This window comes from Schistocerca serialis, chromosome 7 (genome assembly GCF_023864345.2).
Source record: "Schistocerca serialis cubense isolate TAMUIC-IGC-003099 chromosome 7, iqSchSeri2.2, whole genome shotgun sequence".
NCBI classification, from domain to species: Eukaryota; Metazoa; Arthropoda; class Insecta; order Orthoptera; family Acrididae; genus Schistocerca; species Schistocerca serialis.
In genome coordinates this window covers 286,513,091-286,533,814 of record NC_064644.1, presented here as the reverse complement: position 1 = coordinate 286,533,814, position 20,724 = coordinate 286,513,091, and the positions used below count along the sequence as shown (strand labels likewise).

General features: G+C 40.4%; 1 protein-coding gene across 1 annotated transcript in view; it reads left to right on the top strand.

Moving 5' to 3' along the window:
• LOC126413023 (lachesin-like) overlaps nt 1-19,570 on the top strand; it is a 398,429-nt gene extending 378,859 nt beyond the window's left edge. The window contains exons 8-9 of the mRNA XM_050082916.1: nt 4,886-4,948; nt 15,994-19,570. Coding sequence (XP_049938873.1) covers nt 4,886-4,948; nt 15,994-16,148 — 218 coding nt within the window. The 3' untranslated portion in view covers nt 16,149-19,570. The remainder of the gene's footprint in view (nt 1-4,885; nt 4,949-15,993) is intronic.
• The last annotated feature ends 1,154 nt before the right edge of the window (nt 19,571-20,724 follow it).

Below are 20,724 nucleotides of genomic sequence, written 5' to 3'. Positions count from 1 at the left end.
CGGTATCCACATATATCAGTAAATGCGCCGGCAAATTTAAGTCTCTTTACGACACATAATTCAGGAGATATGACGAGGTAAACATCGAGATGCGTGAAAAAGTGCCGCGTCAGGCATGACTTTTCTTTCTATTATTTCTTCACTACTAACACTATTCGCAACACGTTTCGCAAAGGTATATAAAGTATATAAAACCAAGCAGAGCAGTACATCGCAAAACAATAACGAAGCAGGCGACAATGGCTACCTTGTACAACACAGTTACGTAATGTTGGCAGCAGTCGAAACTGCGTGCCTCCCGAAGCCTCCCGACGTTTACCGACTTCTGCCGATTCAGAACTAGGGAGAGGTCTGCCATCTAAAAGTTTACACACTGTACTGGTTTTTCATCAGTTGACAGTCTGTGGAAAAAGGTAGCCCATACTGCCTCCTTCATTTTCAACAAATTCTCAGTATTATTTCTAATGACCATCCCATAATACTGCTGTAGTTCACCTACCATTTTGTCCGTCAGCCTGCCTCTTATGGTTTTACCATCAGGAAGTTTCTTTTCTCTCAAGCTTTGTTTCAACATCCTTAACCTGGTGCCCATCCTCATCTGGACATGACCAACACTGTTAACCTTTATAACACAGCAATCCACAGCCTTCTATACAAAAAATAACCGATTTTATTAGATCTTGAAATAACGCGTGTAAAAAATTTTATCGTTTTCCACCGGTGTAGATTATTTTTAAAAAATAAAATAAAATAAAATACTTCCCTTCTGAGTTTATAAGTGATATATTTATATATCATTTTATTCGGAAAATTTCAGATTTTATAATGAGATAACAATCCGAAAATGTGAAATAAATGCTTTTCCCTTCTAACTTCCCTTAAATTGGCTGTAAATAATTTCAAATAGCCAAAACATTCAATTCTCACACTGTTTATCTATACACTGTGCAAAAGCTCATTAATTACAGATTCGAGGTCACTACCATAGATGTCGCTGCGGACATTACATTTAAAATTATGAGTACACTTTCTTGTGGAACTGAGTGTAATGTTCATCTTCCTGCTCTTTTCATCTTCCCACAGCTAGATTGAGTTTGACTTGGTGTGTGTGTGTGTGTGTGTGTGTGTGTGTGTGTGTGTGTGTGTGTGTGTGTGTGTGTGCGCTTTTCAAAGTAATTCATGAGTTTTATCAAATTATAATATCTAAACATTTTCATAGACTTCACCAGATTAGAATCATAAGTTTCATGCAAAAATTTAAGAAAAGAAGTAATAGTGGAATAAATATTAATCTTGACGCCAGTGTTCCATTTAAGTACTACCCTCTAGGTATTCATATATAATTCCAAATCACCTGTGCGTTTATTGCGGCGGTGTAAATTCTATTTTCTGTGCAGTATATATGAAATGAAACGCGCTTTTGCACTGTTGAACTAACAATAAACATGTATAATTGCAGTTCATTATATCTGAAATTGTGTGTTTATTTTGTTACATAAACTAATAATTGTGTTTCCTTTGCCTCTATCTCTGGGAGGCATCATTCTGTATAATGAGAATTTGTCTGCGTTTAACACGTGTCGCCCCTAGGACAACCAGAATTTTTACGTTTTTTATTACTTCTGAAATAATCATAGACTATTTAAAAAGCTATATATATGGTTTTACACAATTCAGTGCTTTTTCTTGGCCTTAGGTAGTAATTGTTTCTATGTAGATTAATGGCATAGCTGAACGTTTTACATTTTCCTGCAGGCGTACAACAATAAGTTGGGAATATCTACATCATGAAAAACTTATATTTTAGGCTTAGAGAATGAGATTTTCACTCTGCAGCAGAGTGTGCGCTGATATGAAACTTCCTGGCAGATTAAAACTGTGTGCCCGACCGAGACTCGAACTCGGGACCTTTTCCTTTCGCGGGCAAGTGCTCTACCAACTGAGCTACCGAAGCGCGACTCACGCCCGGTACCCACAGCTTTACTTCTGCCAGTACCTCGTCTCCTACCTTCCAAACTTTACAGAAGCTCTCCTGCGAACCTTGCAGAACTAGCACTAGATTGTTCGTATGTTGCGACTGCCGTCCTTTAAAGTGTTAAAGTATGTTTGTCTGCGTAGCGATAGGTGGTCTGTACGTACTTGGTGTACGGTGAGACACAAGTAAGAATGAAAAACAGTTTAAAATATTAATTTGGAGGAACTACACTTATAAATTCAATCACCATAAAATCTCTTAAAAATTTAAAAATGTAGCGTAGCTTCTTTATGAAGTTGCCCTCGATTACTCCCATATCATTAGGTAACTCAGTTTACAGATTTAACAATTTTTTGCTGCGTGGTCGATATACTTTTAGTAATCTGATTCTTAGAATAGAGCGTGCGAAATAGATGGGTGCTCTTACGAAACACATCAGTTCTATTGTATGGTTGTGATTGTGATTAATATCATCAGTGCAATACAGCCACATTATTATCAGAAATTTGTAAATTGTACAACCGTGGTCTCGGATCCATAGTTATAGGGATGAAAGTATAGAATGTAAGACATGCAACAGAGCTGTCTTTGGTTAATTAGCACCAACGTATAGACGATTGCCGGGATTTAAAATTGTCATACGTGAACCAGTCTAAAGGATTGACTGAACATTACAGGGCTTAACAGGCATCGTTCGAGCGGACATGAAACTCATTCCGTTTTCTATTAAACTGAGTTCGCAGCTCATTGGCTAGTGCTTAGCGTCGCTGTTTTTAGATCGCGAAGTCTCGGGTTTGATTTCCAACGGGATCGGAGATTTTATTCGCTCGAGGACCGGATGTTTTCTATGGCCTCACCACTTCATATCAACTTCATCATCGCGCAAGTTCTCGAAGTGGCTTTGCACCAGGAGGCAAAAAACCGCAGACAGCGTCTCCTGGCGAATTCATTTCATTAAAAGAAAATCGGCTCATTCAGTTTAACCTTATATGCAGACTATTTTTTAGGAATATGTAATAATGTTTCATGATACGTTAACTGAGGGAACTACTGAGAGGCTTTTGTTTCATTTCTTCGTATTTGTGCCGGACTACGTTCACTTCTTCGATTCCATGTTTTGCGAAAAATTTCTTCGTCTTTTACAAAAATCAAAACTGACAGGCATACACTGATCACCCAGAACATTATGACAGCCGATCTTCTGTCGATATAAACCTGGCCAGTTGACAAGAGCGTCAGCTGCTGAAGAATGACGTAGTCAAACACACACACGGCGCATGTAGTATCAGTAAGCGTGCTGTCCGTGTTTAGAATGGGGAAATCGTGCGATCTATCCAAGTTTACCTAGGGCAGATGGCTCGGAGGCTCGGCACGAGCATTTCGGAAACAGCACGTCTTTCCGGGTGTTCGAGGAGCTACGTGGTAAGTGTCTTCAACACGTGGCGAAACCAAGGTGAGACGTCCAGGCGTCGTGAAATTGGGCGGTCAGCCCTCATTACAGTTGTCGGATGTCGTAGGATGACAGAATAATAAAACAGAACAGGCAGCGAACTGTGGCGGAACTGACAACAGTCTTTAATACTGGGCTGAGTAGAAATGTGTCTGAACATTTTGTTTTAAACGGTGAACAAACTGACGTGCATCTCGAAGCCATGATGGACTCTTATTTGTTTTGGCTGTTCCAGCTATACATTGCAAACATCTGTTGAAACACCACAGAAATGGCGTCTGACGACACTTAGGGTGGACGCCCGGTAGAATTAAAATATATTCAAACTTTCTCATATCTCCAGAAATCCAAGCATTGTAACTAGTATCAATAAAGAAATTTGAGTGAATAGTGTACATGGAGCATGTTATGTGGGGTATGTTGGAGTCAGCTCAAATAAGGAAGGAGGGAAGCTGCGATGACCAGTGGCAGAAATGGAAATAGGATCTGTATATAACACTTTAAGATTAAATCAACACTTCATTTGTAAAAAGAAAATGTACTTATCTTCGCAGAACGCAGACTAAATGTCGTATTGATATCACTCAGTACGGACGCTCTGGAAGTCTGCGATCGAACTGGGCTGCCCAGCGATGGCCGGTCGGTTAAATCAGTGTTGACTGGGGGTACTGAACTCTGTCTTCCTGGAGGTGTGGCGCTGCTCGCTCTTTCCACCGGCGCGCGGGTCAGCGCCTTCTTGATGCCGTTTCGTGGCGTTGCGCTGGTCGGTGTGTAGTCATTGCTTTAGGACTGCTCAGAGGAAACGGGGCAATGCGTAAACTTCACTTTTATGGAGTGGAGGTGTATGGAATCAAGCCATACGGCAACACGGCCTGTCTCCAAAATCGTTGGACATTCTCTTGCATTCTCCATTCACGCGGAAAGGGAAAGAATAAAATTTTTGCAGCAACAGAATTAACACATACTGCAACCATAATTGTGCATGCACTAGGCGGTGACTGCCGTCAACAGCCGAAGTTAATATTCTCGTGACACTACCCTTTCGCACTTTCATGCATATTAAAGTTATTCTCATAAGCATCTAAACTCAGATTACTCAAGTTATGTTACAATATCTGTCGAAGGTGACTGCGTCAAAGGTTGGAAATAATGTAAATTGCTATTAAATTTCAGAATGTATAAACGGACCTGATGTTGTGGTAGTAATGCTGAAGCAAGAGGCTCTATGCGTTTGCCCGAAAGAATTTTCTTTGAGAACATGATACGTAGTTTTATTGTCGCTTCCTAAAACGTTTCAGCGGGTATTGATTAAATTTTTATACACTTGGAGCGCGTACGTTTTGCCATTGATCATGATGCAGTGGTGTGTTTGAGTGCATAATGTAATAAAATAACCTGTTAGCTAGAGAAAGTAGTAGCAAAGTGTTTCGAGTCTCTAACGCATTGGGTGTTTCTTTCAGAGATTAAGTTGTATCCTGGCATCTCACGAGGGTCACTCGGCAGCCATGTATCCATACCTGGAGGTGAGTTCAGCCATCGTCGACGCAAGACTGCGCAACTAACAACACAAACTTCGATAGTCATTTGCGTTGACATATGCATGGAAAAATATCCTCACAAGAGATGCCCTTCATATGGGTAACAGCAATCCCTTCGAGTCCAAATAAGCAAGTACTGCAGTGGTGCGAATGTTTTTTCTGCCGTGTGTGAAGCATGCAGTCTAAAGAATAAGAAATAGGAGACAGAATATGTTCCAGTAATCATGAACTCGTGCCGGGTGGTTCAAAAAGAAAGGAGAGATTTCAGTTGTTTATTACAAAATATAGAAGGAAGAACACAATATGCATGTCACTGGTTAGAGGAAGGTTCGAAGTTCTTACAGGGCTGCGCTGTGCTTTGTTTGCACCAACATGGCGACTGTACAACAGGAGAAATAAATTTCTTTGTTGGAATTTGCGCGAGGTCAGTGCACTGTCCAAGTTAATCCCGCGTTCCGCAGTCGATTCAGCAAGAAGCCACGTCTACACTAACAGATTTATGACTGGCATAAAAAATTATTTGACAATGGTTGCATAAGCAATAGGGAGGGCATTAGTCGGCCAGGCACGTCCGGTGAAAATATTGAGCGTATCCGAGATGCGTCCACAAGGAGCTCTTGGAAGTCCACAAGACGGGCAAACTGGGAATTCCAATTTCCTCAGACAACGGCATGGCGTATTCTGAAACGACACCTGCGTATGAAGCTTAAGAAGTACCAGTTAACGTAGCAACTGCTTTCTGGTGACCATGAAGAAGAAACGAATTTTGCATTTCAGTTCTCCAGGATGTGGCAGAGGACACCGTTGTCCAAACAGCTCATCTTATCGGAGGAATATACATTTTATCTATAGGGTAAAGTAAACAACCATAATGTGAGAATTTGTGGGTCACATAATGCTGACGTCGTCATCAGACATGAAAAAAGACTCGCTAAAACTGAGTGTGTTTTGTGCCGTTTCTATCCACAAAGTTTATGGACCTTTCATTTTTCGAAGGAAATTGTGGTACCTGTGACAGCTGGTCTCCAAGAGCTGAGAAATCAAGTTGTTCAAATTGTCGATTGTATAAAAAAGAACGTGCTGATTCATATGTGGAATGAAATGTACTAACGTTTCAATGTTACTCGAGCAACGCTTGGTGGTCACATTGAGTGAACGGTATAGTTTCTGTGCGAACATACAACTTTGAACCTTCCTCAATCCAGTGACACGCACAATGTGTGTCTGTATTTCATAGTTTGTCTGTAATAAGCAACTGTATTGTGTTCTTTCTGTTTGAATCACCCTGTTGTTCATAGATGTATGCGGCCGTAACCAATGAAAATGTTGGCGCATGGAGGGTGACCATAGTGAGGTTTGGAGACAAATAATGACAGTCATTACAGCCATACTTTTTTGACAAAGAGAAAATGGACAGTGACAGACGATATAGGGCATCCCGTGTAATTCCCATCCTGGGCTTCGGACTTTATGGAGAACTGGAAGTGTCGTCCTGTAAAGGCAGTAATTGCCCATCACTAGTCTCACCAAACAGCTCTTGACTGCATCAGAATTTTCTCCTACCATGTTCAATATTCAGTACGAGATCTACAGCTGGCTGCGAGTCACACTCAGAGCTGATCTTTTTATTTGAGTTCACTCACGTTATTCACAGCTCACCTAAATGAAGCGTAAGCCATAGAGGACATCGCTTTATTACGTGGCTACCATTAGGTTGTTCCTCATTCTTTAGTACTTCGTGTCTTTGACGAGTGCAACACGGGCTGTAACAGGTTACACGTATTGTTTCAGATTTACACCAGAAAAAAACGATCGGGCATCATTATTTGTGATGAACATATAAAACAACCTTAAATATTTCGATTGGCGACAGCGCATAAATTTAGATTGCGTACTGAATATTCATTTCAAGAGCATATACCGATACAGGGATAACAGTATTGCACTTATATATAATGTATATGTATTCTTACGTATTAGTGCTCATTTCATTAAATAAGCTGATCACGGAACCAACATTATGATATTGAGACTTTTTTAAAATCTAACTATACAGGGTAAGTAGTATATGATACTCTCATCTCGGTAGCGAATATCATATACCCCTTATGAATTAGAGCCTTCACTTCCTTCGTGATGCAGAGGAAACTAACATCGTGCATCAGATTTTTGAGAGGCAGGTGTTTGTCAGTTGTAGCGTTTGCAGAAATGTTGTGGTCTTTGCGAAATTTTTATTGTTCTTTCCAGAATAAGTTGTCTCCAATCATGAAATTCCGTTTGCAGCGCGCTTTCTGCTGTAGGATGTAAATATAAAAGTGGAAAGTCGATTATGATCGACGAATATCAGACACTTAAAAGATACTGGCGTCATGCAGAGGATATGTACAGATTCAAGTATTAGCACGAAATAGGAATGAAAAGGACAACTAAAAATTTCTTCTCACAGGGAAGAAAACGGAGCTTCCCTTTTCTCGAAGTGAAAACTGTAACCTTTGTAATGACATCGGTCATCTTTATCAATCGGACTACGAATACGAAGTGAAGAAATTCCGGTCCCACTGAGTCAAAATAACTCATGACGGAGAAGTAAGGATGCCAGGAAATGCATGCAAAGACGACATTCTTGGGCAAAAGAAGTTTCCTAGAATAAAATATCGGCCTTAATGTGACGAATAAATTTCTAAGAATGTACATTTGAAGCAAAGAATTAAATGACGGACTGTGAGAAAACTGGGAAAGAAAAGAATCGAAGCTTTTAAGATGTAGTGTTATGGAAGACTGTGGAAAGTTAGGTGGACTGATACGATATGACACGGGGAATTTCCCCGCAGAGTCGACGTTGAGAGGTAAACGTTGACAAGAATAAGAGATTGAACAGTAATTCATCTGCTACGAGATCAAGGAATAACTTGAGGGAGCTATAGATGGAAAAAAAATAGGGGAAGACAGATATCGAAATCTACACAGTCAATACTCCAAGACGTTCTGCGCAAGTGCTTGTCTGAGATGACGAGATTGACACAGTAGAGAAATGACTCTCGGTCCACATCAAACCAGTGAAAAATTGATGACTCATAAAAAAGAACTACCGAGAAGCAGGAAGAACCTAATTGTCGACCCCAATTTTCTGAAAAGGTTATCAGTAAGAGCTAAAATTTCACCTTGTATACCACACGATATCCGATCAAAAAATAATTTGATGATATTTCTGAGGTTTTCCTAGTCGGAAGCATCTGCTGAATGCTTAATTCTGTGACATCCTTGAGGCTATTGCCCTCCGACATCAATACGAGTTAAATGCCTGCCTTGGACGTCATTTATCAAATGGAACATTTACGAGGTCAGTGTGTAAAGAAATGTGAAAGTTTTTCTGAACATGAAAACAAACACTCGGCTGTTATTACAACATTGCTTGCCTGTGTCTCGTTACAAGGAAGCCAGTTTGTTTTGGAGATGTATAATCATTTAACTATGTGTGTGTGTGTGTGTGTGTGTGTGTGTGTGTGTGTGTGTGTGTGTTTGTGTGTAAGTGTGTAGAGAGAGAGAGAGAGGGAGAGAGAGAGGAAGAGAGAGAGAGAATGAAAGAGTGTGTGTGTAAATGAATGACCGAGATTAAAGTGAGAAAAGGAGCAGTGAGGTACAGTGAATTTTCAACAACTTTAATGGAGAGTGAGAGGTCAAGGCAAAATGTGCATATGCAATGTCAAATATCGCGTTTCTGCTCATCACACAATGACGTATAACTGTTTGCATAGCGAAATCAGAAACCTGAAGCAAGGCGTTTAATAGGATCGTTTCCGGCTGACGTAGAGTAACTTTTCGTGGAAGCAGACCACCTACTGTATCAACGGGACATCTCTCGCTGTGCCAAATTCAGAGTGTGTTTGTGAATGTACTAATGTACGTAAACCTATGTTTCGTAAAACTGCCCTATATGCAGAGCAGAGTGAAACAGTTTGTTTCTCTCTTTATTTTGCGTAGTAAATGGCCACGATTAGACTTTAACTTAGACCCATCGTCACAGAACCTCTTAACTAATTCTTCCATTTTTTCTTTCAATTTTTCAGACATTGCTTTTTATTTCCTGGCTGTTCTATGTTATGAATTGGGTAATAGAGTTTCGAAGGCTACACGATTCTTTATGTTTCCAGTTAATAGTAAATACATTTTCAATAAACATGTTAAGCAGTCCTTTGCTGAGTCTGTAGTCACTCATATTGCGATCACTTTCAAACAGTTATAGTTGTCTGTACGGTAAGGCACCATTGAACCTATATACGAGGGCAGTTCAATAAGTAATGCAACAATTTTTTTTTCTGAAACAGGGGTTGTTTTATTCAGCATTGAAATACACCAGATTATTCCCCAATCTTTTAGCTACACAACACTATTTTTCAACGTAATCTCCATTCAATGCTACGGCCTTACACCACCTTGAAATGAGGGCCTATATGCCTGCACGGTACCATTCCACTGGTCGATGTCGGAGCCAACGTCGTACTGCATCAATAACTTCTTCATCATCCGGGTAGTGCCTCCCACGGATTGCGTCCTTCATTGGGCCAAACATATGGAAATCCGACGGTGCGAGATCGGGGCTATAGGGTGCATGAGGAAGAACAGTCCACTGAAGTTTTGTCAGCTCCTCTCGGGTGCGAAGACTTGTGTGATGTCTTGCGTTGTCATGAAGAAGGAGAAGTTCGTTCACATTTTTGTGCCTACGAACACGCTGAAGAATAACACAATACACTTCAGAGTTGATCGTTTGACCATGGGGAAGGACATCGAACAGAATAACCCCTTCAGCGTCCCAGAAGACTGTAACCATGACTTTACCGGCTGAGGGTATGGCTTTAAACTTTTTCTTGGTAGGGGAGTGGGTGTGGCGCCACTCCATTGATTGCCGTTTTGTTTCAGGTTCGAAGTGATGAACCCATGTTTCATCGCCGGTTACAATCTTTGACAAGAAATTGTCACCCTCAGCCACATGACGAGCAAGCAATTCCGCACAGATGGTTCTCCTTTGCTCTTTATGGTGTTCGGTTAGACAACGAGGGACCCAGCGGGAACAAACCTTTGAATATCCCAACTGGTGAACAATTGTGACAGCACTACCAACAGAGATGTCAAGTTGAGCACTGAGTTGTTTGATGGTGATCCGTCGATCATCTCGAACGAGTGTATTCGCACGCTCCGCCACTGCAGGAGTCACAGCTGTGCACGGCCGGCCCGCACGCGGAAGATCAGACAGTCTTGCTTGACCTTGCGGCGATGATGACACACGCTTTGCCCAACGACTCACCATGCTTTTGTCCACTGCCAGATCACCGTAGACATTCTGCAAGCGCCTATGAATATCTGAGATGCCCTGGTTTTCCACCAAAAGAAACTCGATCACTGCCCGTTGTTTGCAATGCACATCCGTTACAGACGCCATTTTAGCAGCTCCGTACAGCGCTGCCACCTGTCGGAAGTCAATGAAACTATACGAGACGAAGCGGGAATGTTTGAAAATATTCCACAAGAAATTTCCGGTTTTTTCAACCAAAATTGGCCGAGAAAAAAAAAGTGTTGCATTACTTATTGAACTGCCCTCGTATATCACAATAATTCCCTGCTAGGTATTTATTTCATTTTCTCGAATAGGACTAGAAATTTTCCTTTCTTTCTTTTCGGGATTTACGTATTTTTACTGATTTGCGGTTGGTGTTTTTTCCCAGTCATTCAGAGATTCGTGGAAAACTCTTAGAGAGCAACTTCAAAAACCAAAGAATGCAGCAACTAAAACTGATGCTGGTCGGGCCTCGAGTCCCGTGCCTCGCGTATTACGACTGATGCCGACTGATCGATCCACAACGACTACAATCCCAACTGACAGCACGCACTCTACCACCCCTGTCTCCTACTTTCTAAGCCTTACAGAAGCTATCCCTGCATATTTCACTGGACTAATATTTCTTGGAGGAATGATACCGAGTCCAAAGGGTTTATACAGGTGTTACGTTTGTTTATCCCGTAGCAGGTAGCGATGACAGGGCAGTTACTATATGTCAGATAGGCAGACGTCGTGAAGTCATACACTGTCCAGAGATGTCAATGTGACCATCTGTTGAAATCCTGAATAACTACTTTTGCAGCGCGAAAGGCTGCAAAACGTCCAGGAAGAAAGTCAGTGAGGTTCTCCAAGGTACCAACAGCGATGGGAGACATGGTGACTCCAGTAACGACTTCACTGGGTCTCTTGTAAATATAATTAATTATCTCCTTCAATTTCTGTTTCTTTTCCAATTATATGCGTGTGATGATATAAATTTAGGTTAACAAACTGGTTGCACTGATAAAGGGTAATTCAACAGCTTTTATTTAAACAGAATGTATTCTTACGGTTTTGGTGGCGAGCAATATAAAGTGTGTTGAAAGGAGCAAATTTTTCGTTTCTCACGCATTTCGCCTTTACTATTTGTGAGTCATAATTAACAACAAATTTCGTGGATGCGATACTACACGTATTCTTTTTCTGGTCTCATAGTTGTACTTCCGCTTACTGCCATTCGAAATTTTATTTCACAGCACCAGAAAATGTTCGCATCCAAAAAGATGACGATGAAACCGAGTTTTCATTCATTAGTACTGTGTAAATGAAATTGCGAGTACCAATACGCAGGAGAACAGCAATAATAGGAACAAGAATACATGTACAGCAGCATCTACGAAATTTGCCAGTGATGACGTCTTCCAAATAATAGGGGCTAAACACGTTTGGCACGATGAATTCATTTCATTGAGTTATAATAAACTAGACGAAGGGAAAGAGATAATTATTAAGATAATATTACACGCAACTGAGGACGACAAGATAGTAAACTTTGTAGGAAAACAAAAACAGTTCTCAATTTGTATCCACAAAAGTAAAAGATGTACAAAGATTAACTGCAGCTTAAGTTTACTCAAGAAAGTTTGCAGGTATTTTTGGTATGTATCAGAAATGAAATTTTTCTGCAGAACGAAACGTAAATTTTCACTGCTTAGCTTTATGTTTCGATCCTGTCGTTTGATCCCATAATCAATCCACTGTATTAGAAATTTCGTGTCTTCAAATTTCATTTGTAAACGTCATATCGAATATCGGTTATTCGGAATCAAATCCAATACCTGAGTTAATATTTCTTGTGTTTCTTCAATATCCGAACTGTTCACATGTCCTATATCGTACAAATGTACAGACAGCTTGCCATGTTAGGACAGTAAGTTGTCTTTGTCAAACAATAATACATTACCACTTCTAACAACAACCCCCATCAAAACTCCCGAAACTAAGGAAAATATCATTTTATAAAATTATTTATTATATAAAGGATTATTATCTATTATATTTATCTCATTTATATTATGATATATTACATAAAGAATTATTCGATTTAATAGAAATTAATGTATGATGCTGTCTTTTTTTTGGTATATGTAACAAAAATTTGAAAAGGAAGAAAACAGATTTTGCGAAATGAATTGTTTATTCGTAAACATTTCTATTTCATATCAAAATTATAAAAGATAAATAATAAAACTACTAATTGTTGTTTCCCTTAGGACGTAGTAGGATCACACCTGTATTTGATTATGCAGGGTGAATCGCCTAAAACTTGCACCTCAAATATTGCGGATATGGAAAGTGATATTGATATACATATATCACAGAATGGAATGCTAGTCAAGCGCTCGTATGGTTAGCCAATAAATAGAATGTAATAGTAACAGAAGATATATTTTTATGCAAAAATACACTTCTTTTAAATGGAAAAATACCTATTGACACTAAAAAACTAAAAGTAGGGTGCATTATAATGTTATTTGTGATTATTGTAGGATTCTAGTCCGAGTTGTTTACGATATACCCTATTTTGAAAAGTTGCCGCAACAACATTTCTTTGTGCCACTCAACTTGCGTAGTTCCTAGTTACGACACTGTTGTATTTGATTACTGTGTGCTTGTGTGTTCCTTGAGTGCACTGCGACTTGCTAGTCATTTAGTGTGTCATAGTCCTAGCAGTAATTCGAGAGCGGATGATGGGATTCATAAGTGAAAAAAGCTGACATTCTCCATGTGTATGGAAAGTGTAGGAAGAATGCAGTTCGATTTTCTACGGTGTATTCGGCAAGATATCCCAAAAGACATTATCCATTTCGGCAGTTATTTATCAACCTCTTCAACCAGTTACGTGAAACTACAACACCTAGAGCACGTAACAGAAGGAAGGAAGTGATTACAGAAGAGGGGGAAATTAATGTTCTTCTTACAATTGCAGTTATTCCACACGTTAGCTATCTCTCAACGCACGAGAAGTGGCAAGAGTCACACAAATACACCACGCTTTCTCCATCGATATAGGTTCCATCCCTATCACATCCTTGTTCATCAGGAGCTGCATGGAAATGACTACGATAATCGTGTCAGCTTCTGTTCAGGGGCATTATCACAGAATCCTCCAGATGGGTAACGATTCCACATTTACCAATCATGGCCAGGTAAACTGACGAAAGAGGCATCATTAGTCTGTTGACAATCCCCGGGGGATTCGTCAGGTGGAACGTCATTGTCTATGGAGTGTACGTGTGTGGTGTAAGATGGTGAGCTATTGGCTCACAGGCCTGTTTTTTGTAGACGGAACACCAAACCCACAAGTACCGCAGTCTCCTAACAGACAATTTTCCACGGATGCTAGAACACGACCTAGCAGTATGATGGCTGTCCAGCCCATAATGCTCGAAGTACTATAGCATCGCGGATTCTTTCCAAATCGTTGGATTGGACGCTGACGACCTTTACTTTGGTCGGCTTGTTCGCCGGATTTGACACCTGTAGGCTTTTCTGTGTTAGGAAATGTGAAAGACGTTGTGTACAAGTACATACCAACTTCATATGATGATATGCAATGACTTATCAGTGCAGGCTCCTCGGACATCACTGGTGTAATGCTAGCATGTATGCATCAGATATTCAATACCAGACTGGAACCGTGTACTGCCACTGACCGTAGTCATTCTGAACACAACTTATAATGGTCAGTTGTCTCGTTACTGCTCAGAATTCGCATAACTAGAGTGTGCACTTGTGTTGTTTTGTAGTCTGTGCTACCACATATAATGTACAAGTGTCGGTGGAGAGCTTCTTTCAAAATACGATGTCTCGTAAACGACTCACACTAGAATCCTACAACAAACGCTTCTAACATTCTAATTTTCCATACATTTAATTTGTTAATTTCAATAGGCATTGTAATATGTAGATAAGTGTGTTTGCTCAAAAAATATACTTTCTAAGTATTATTTCAGTCTGTTGATTGGTTAAAAATTCAGCACCTGACTACCAGTCTGTTCTGTGGAAACTGCACATCAATAGCACTTCCCATTTCGCAATATTTACAGTGCAAGTTACAGGTATTACAGGTGATTCACCCTCTGTACATAATCTTTAATCTAAAACTAAATGTACGAGGGTCACTCCAAAAGAAATGCATACTATTTTTGTAAAAATACCGTTTTCATTCTGCATGTGTGAAAGTTATACAGTTTGTAGATACATCCTTCCCGCTTGTTTTCAAACTTAGTTCAACCTGTTCCCGTGAGTGGCGCTGTCACAGCATGTCTTCAAGGTGGCTGCTACAATTGACGTTCGTCAGAAGCAACGTGCTGTCATAGACTTACTGTGCTGTGAAAACGATACGGTGGGAAACATCCACAAGAGGTTGAAAAAGGTGTATGGAGATGCTGCTGTCGATCGCAGAACAGTTAGTCGGTGGGCAAGATGGTTACGTGGTGAAAGTGGTCACGGAAATATTGAGGATTGTCCTCGCAGAGGCAGGCCTCGTACTGCACACACTCCAGACAATCTGCAGGGAGTTAACGAATTGGTGACTGCTGACAGACCCATCACAGTGAACGAATTGTCACGCTACGTTGCGATAAGGGAAGGAAGTGTTTGCAGAATACTGAAAGTGTTGGCGTTAAATCAGGTTTGTGCCAGGTGTGTTCCTAGAATGTTGACAGTGGCTCACAAAGAAACAAGAAAAACGGTATGCAGCGAACTTTTGGAATAGTACGAGAATGGTGGAGATGAATTTCTTGGAAGAACTGTGACAGATGATGAAACATGGCTCCATCATTTTTCACCAGAGACGAAGAGGCAATCAACGGAATGGTATCATGCAAATTCACCCAAGAAAAAAAATTCAAAACCACATCTTCTGTTGGAAAAGTTATGGCTACGGTGTTTTTCGATTCCGAAGGACTCTTGCTTGTGGACATCATGCCAAGTCGAACCACCATAAATTCTAATGTGTATGTGACGGCACTGAAGACATTTCAAGCTCGACTGAGTCGTGTTCGACTACATCGGCAAATGCAGGGTGTTTTGCTGTTGCTCGACAGTGCACGGCCACATGTCAGTCAAAAAACCATGGAAGCGATCACAAAACTTAGATGGACAACGCAGAAACAGCCGCCTTACTGTCCTGACTATCATCTCTTTGGGAAACTGAAAGACTCTATTCTTGGAACAAGGTTTGAAGATGATGACTCCTCTGTGCACGCTGCCAAACAGTGGCTCCAACAGGTTGGTCAAGAATTTTACCGTGCGGATATGCAGGCGCTGGTTCCAAGATGGCGTATGGCAGTTGAGAGGGATGGAAATTATGTGGAGAAATTAAAATATGGTTCCTAAAGGATGTATCTGTACACTTTCATACATGTATAATAAAAGATAGATTTAAAAAAAATAGAGCGCAATTTTATGTGAATGCGATGCATGATAACAACAAATTGTAGTTGTAGATACCACTCTATGACAGAAAATAAACATTTGATACTCAATGAAAGGATCTCCCATATCTTAAGCACGGTACGACCTCCAAATGAGCAAAGCATTAACTACGAAACAATTTTTTCTAGGTGATAGTTAAAACTTCCTCACCAACCCTCGTAGACTACATAAATGTAGATCAATGTTGGCCTCACAAGTACCGTGCTGTGTGCAGGCGTGGCGGAGGCAGCTCGGGACAAGGATTCGTCTCGAGATGAGGACAGCGCGGAGCAGTCGGCAGGCACCTCGGGAGCCGTCCAGGTGTCGGGGGCGGCAGCGGGGGCGCTGCTGCTGGCCGTGGCGGCGGCGGCAGTGGTGGTACTCAGCTGACACGGCGGCCTCGGGGACGGCTAATGTCCGCGGTGGGCAGCGTGCCAACTGGAACTCTCTGCTCCAGCGACTTTGCTCCGCTGTACGAGGAGGTCAAGGCGCTGGCGGCGGAAACACAGTGAATCCCGAAACTGTACGTGCTTTGGTGGGCACACTGAGAGACTCGAGCAATTCATCAGCACTTCGGCTTATACCTAACCGACTACACTCCATTCTGCTGTTTTCTGTGTGGTGACGAGTATTTGTGAGCGTTGTAAACTGTCTTTAAGTGAGAAAATTGAGCCCTTCCGCAAACAGGAACACGCTTCCTTAGTGAAGCTAATTTTGACTCCTTTACCTATTTGCAATACATCGAAAATCTTAATGTCAGCTCCTATGGAAACCTTTACCACTGCTACAATGACAGTTTCAAGTATGTGTATGTGTATGTGTACATGCATGACTTTTCATCCTACTCCTCGTTAACTAAATGATACGCAGAAATTCTAAATTATATATGGTGATTGTGCTGCTCCTGTCTTTGGCGTTATATGGGATAGAATGAAGCATTTGGTGCGTATCCACACACACACACACACACACACACACACACACACACACACACACAAAACCTGGAAAACCGCTTGCAACTCATGGCAATAAATAACAAGCGAAACTGCGGCTTAAGTTGTTACGATATAACTTTCCAAAAATATCTGAAAAGTGTGGGTCATTAACTACGAATTATTTTTAAATATTTTACTGTGGTCAAGGGATATATAGTGCCGACTTAATATAGCATCCTGAAGACTCAGTATTACTGCTTTCTGTGTGTTGCCTCCCCCACGAAACGGTCAACAATTGGCGATGAACAGGAGAATGAGAACCGTCTCAACAGTGCTCTTTTCTGTAAAATCTTCCTGTAGATCCCATTTTCCATATTCTGCTTTTATTACAGGGTAATTGTATTCGAGATAAAAACTTATAAGAAACGGATTAACTAGGAAATTCCTGTTCAGTGTTTGTGCAATGAAGGTATGCCATTCTGTTAAATTCATTAGGTATAGAATAATCTCTCCTTAACGGGCTGACAATAAGTTGAACCATAGTTCCAATGAGTAAACTCTGGAATTTGTGTGAGCTATGTCGTTACACCTATGAAGTATCACTAAACGAATGAATATTCCAAAGCATTTTTACAAAATAGTGATCAGCAGAAGAAAGTGCTAACGGACAAGAGGATATTTAGGCTTTCTGTTTACTGTACATTTGGTTAAATTCAGATATAAGAAGATAAATGTTAAGCGACAAAATATCTTTTATAGCAGGCAGTGCTTTCTATGGTTGCTTGTGTAACTGCTGGATGCCATTGTAAAAAAGAGAAAATAATTTTTATACTAGACTCTTCTTTCTAAGGATACATATAACTGCTAACTGGCAATAATCGACGCATTTGGAACCACAGCAGGTAATATGATCAGAGTAAACGTTACTAAATTAATGGTCAGCACTTTTTTCTGCAGATCCCCTTCAATTACAACCATCATCCATCAAAAACAAATTCACGAGATAAATTACAAGAAAGTGAGAACAAAATCAGCTGGTTCCCAGGGAGTAATGGAGACTTACGTACAAACATGGCTTGGAATGGAGAAATGGTTCTCAAATATAATTAATCAAATTGCTACTCTACATGACATTAATTGTTTGCGGTAAAGTTTAGCGTGTCGCATTATATCTCCATTCAGTTCATTACTTAAGCACCGACAGAACTTACGTTACAGGTGTCAGAAAATTTGATTTTAAGAGTATAGGGAATTGTAAATCCAAACAAATTAGATTAAGACGCGATAAAATTCAGTGCATTACTCTGGCATAAGAAATGTTAAAGATGAGTAGGAGCGTAACCAAGGCTTCATTTCATTGACCTAATTATTCATGAATATCATTTTTCATTCAGTATAAATATGGAGATTATTCACTAAAACTTATGAATTTCTGTGAATATTGTACAGAGTGAGGAGTATGCAAACCAACGTTTTGTTGGCAGATTTATCTCCCCGCAGTCTGCTCACTGAGTGAGGTGACTCGTGACATGATGTACATCCTAAACAACTGAAAACATCAAATCTCTGTCTCCAACTGAATTACTTTCATTACAGCTGTAACCGAGTCTGAAAGCTGTGCTTGTTTAGTTTGTCGACTGTCACTAGGTCCTTATAATCTGAAGAGTCAGACACAGAATATATCGCATTGTATTACCACCATAATATTTTGTTCAATTTCTTACCAACAGAACCATCTATCGTCTCTTGAACCATTTATAGCGCAGAGAATATTCAGGTAGTGGCATTCATTGTTATCCGCTCCCATACTTGCTTCGGTAATTAAATTAAATTAAGTACTGGTTCTTAAATTTAGATATCAGTATTAGGGTCATTTAATGGTTTTCAAACAATTGTAAATCTAAGAATGTGTTGTAATCAGTACCAAAGATAGCGGAAATATTTTTGGCTTACTTGTAGGAAATAAGATTCAGACTGTACACGATAATCTTTTGTCTGCAAAAGGATTTAATTGTCTCTTAATTTTTCGTTCGTATTCAGTGCAGTTATTCGTATGACACATTTTGTTGGACTGGTGACTGGCCACGGCTCTGAAAAACCCTAGGTGAATTGTGGCAATAGTTGATACTGGCGTGGGGATGTGGTACTGTGTGACATATTACCTATAATGGCAACAATGATGAATGACGACAAATAGAAGTCCGAAAATTCTCTTACTCGTGTGAATCACTTCTTAGGTAATGTGCAGTGTTTTCATAGCAATACACCGTTCATTTGATTATAATTTGAGCTGCTGCTTCTATAAATTTGTTAGGAAGATACTAAATTCTTTGCTTGTCTTCTTTCTTCCTAGTTATTACTGTGGACTTTCCGTCCCTTCAGTTCAAACTACAAAAACCAGAACCTTTTTCTTCTCCTAATATTAGCTTTCATATGCTCGATAAAATCTAATTTAATAAATGTTACATGTTTGGCAGCTGTGCTTTTTATACAATGAGTACCTTAATACAAACCGTGATTCAGACGCAATAGTTACTACAAAAATTTGAAAACTTTCAATATGTCCTTCAAAGATTCCTTATGCTCTAAAAGTGGTGTGGATGACATATTACCGATCGTAAGAATAGGTCTCTTAAATCGCATTAACATCTTGAGGTTACAGAGAATCTTATTATAAGAAAGAGAATAATTTGTGACTTCCTCATACTATGAAAATGCTCATTAAGCTTTCGTGAAAGATATGCCAATCTACGTTATGTTCTGACAGCGCCCAGAAGGTGAAAATACTCATTAATCAAAATGTAATTTTCTAATGTGACTGTATAAATATGTAAATGTGAGCATAAAATAAAGTTTGTCTTATATAAAGATCAAAAATTCCTTAATTTGTATTCCTCTTTCACGCCTATATAACTGTTCCTATATTCTTGCATAGTATATGTGACACTGTTATGTCTACATGTTACGGAAGACAGGTTTGTATGCATTTAGCGATCTGTTATCATTAATAATACTAGAACTTGACATACACGGTCCAGTCACTTTAATGTGCTCATCGCCTATTATTCGACGTCAGTGAGTAATAACCAATCACAGGCGGCTGGTGGTTGAACTAGAAGTGGAGGGTATATAAAGAGCGTAACAGGGAAACCGTGAAAACTGTACAGTCGTTGGCCGGCCGGTGTGGCCGAGCGGTTCTAGGCGCTACAGTCTGGAACCGCGCGACTGCTACGGTCGCAGGTTCGAATCCTGCCTCGGGCATGGATGTGTGTGATGTCCTTAGATTAGTTAGGTTTAAGTAGTTCTAAGTTCTGGGGGCCGATGACCACAGCAGTTAAGTCCCATAGTGCTCAGAGCCATTTGAGCCATTTTTGTACAGTCGTTGTCGTAATACAGAAAGTGAGGTTGGAAGCTTTTCTGAAACTCCTAAGTCTGTAAACGGTTCCCGTGCTGCCTTGGTTAAATTACACCGTGCATGGCAAAATGGCTCTTTCTACAACTGGCGCCGAGGCAGCTGTAGTGGAACACGGACTATAGATGGCGGATATGAACAACCGTTGCGGACTTGTGTAAGCGCGAAAATTATTGAGCGACTGGCCTCACAGATGAACCATAGCGCTACCAACAGTCTCCCCTCGACGTTTGTTCAGTGAACTTTGACATGCATGTGCCTCGGCAGAGGGCGCCTGAGTCAAGAACCCACACTGAAGCTGTGACGAAGGCTGGAATTTGCACACCGATCAACAATTGGACGTTAACTAAGAGGCGACACGTGGCCTTTTGAGTTGAATCGTTTTATGTTCCACCGGACGCATGGCCTTTGTCTGCATGGGGTGAAATGCTTGAAATCGAAAAGTCCAGCCCAGAGAAGAGGATTTTATGATCTGGGGAATGTCTTCGTACTATACCCTGGGTGATGTCGTCATTTAGGAAGGCACAATGCATCTACACAGTAGGCATCTGTCCTTCGGAGAACATGTCGTCCCCGACATGCAGTTCATTCATTCTCAGCATTATGCGATCTACCACAA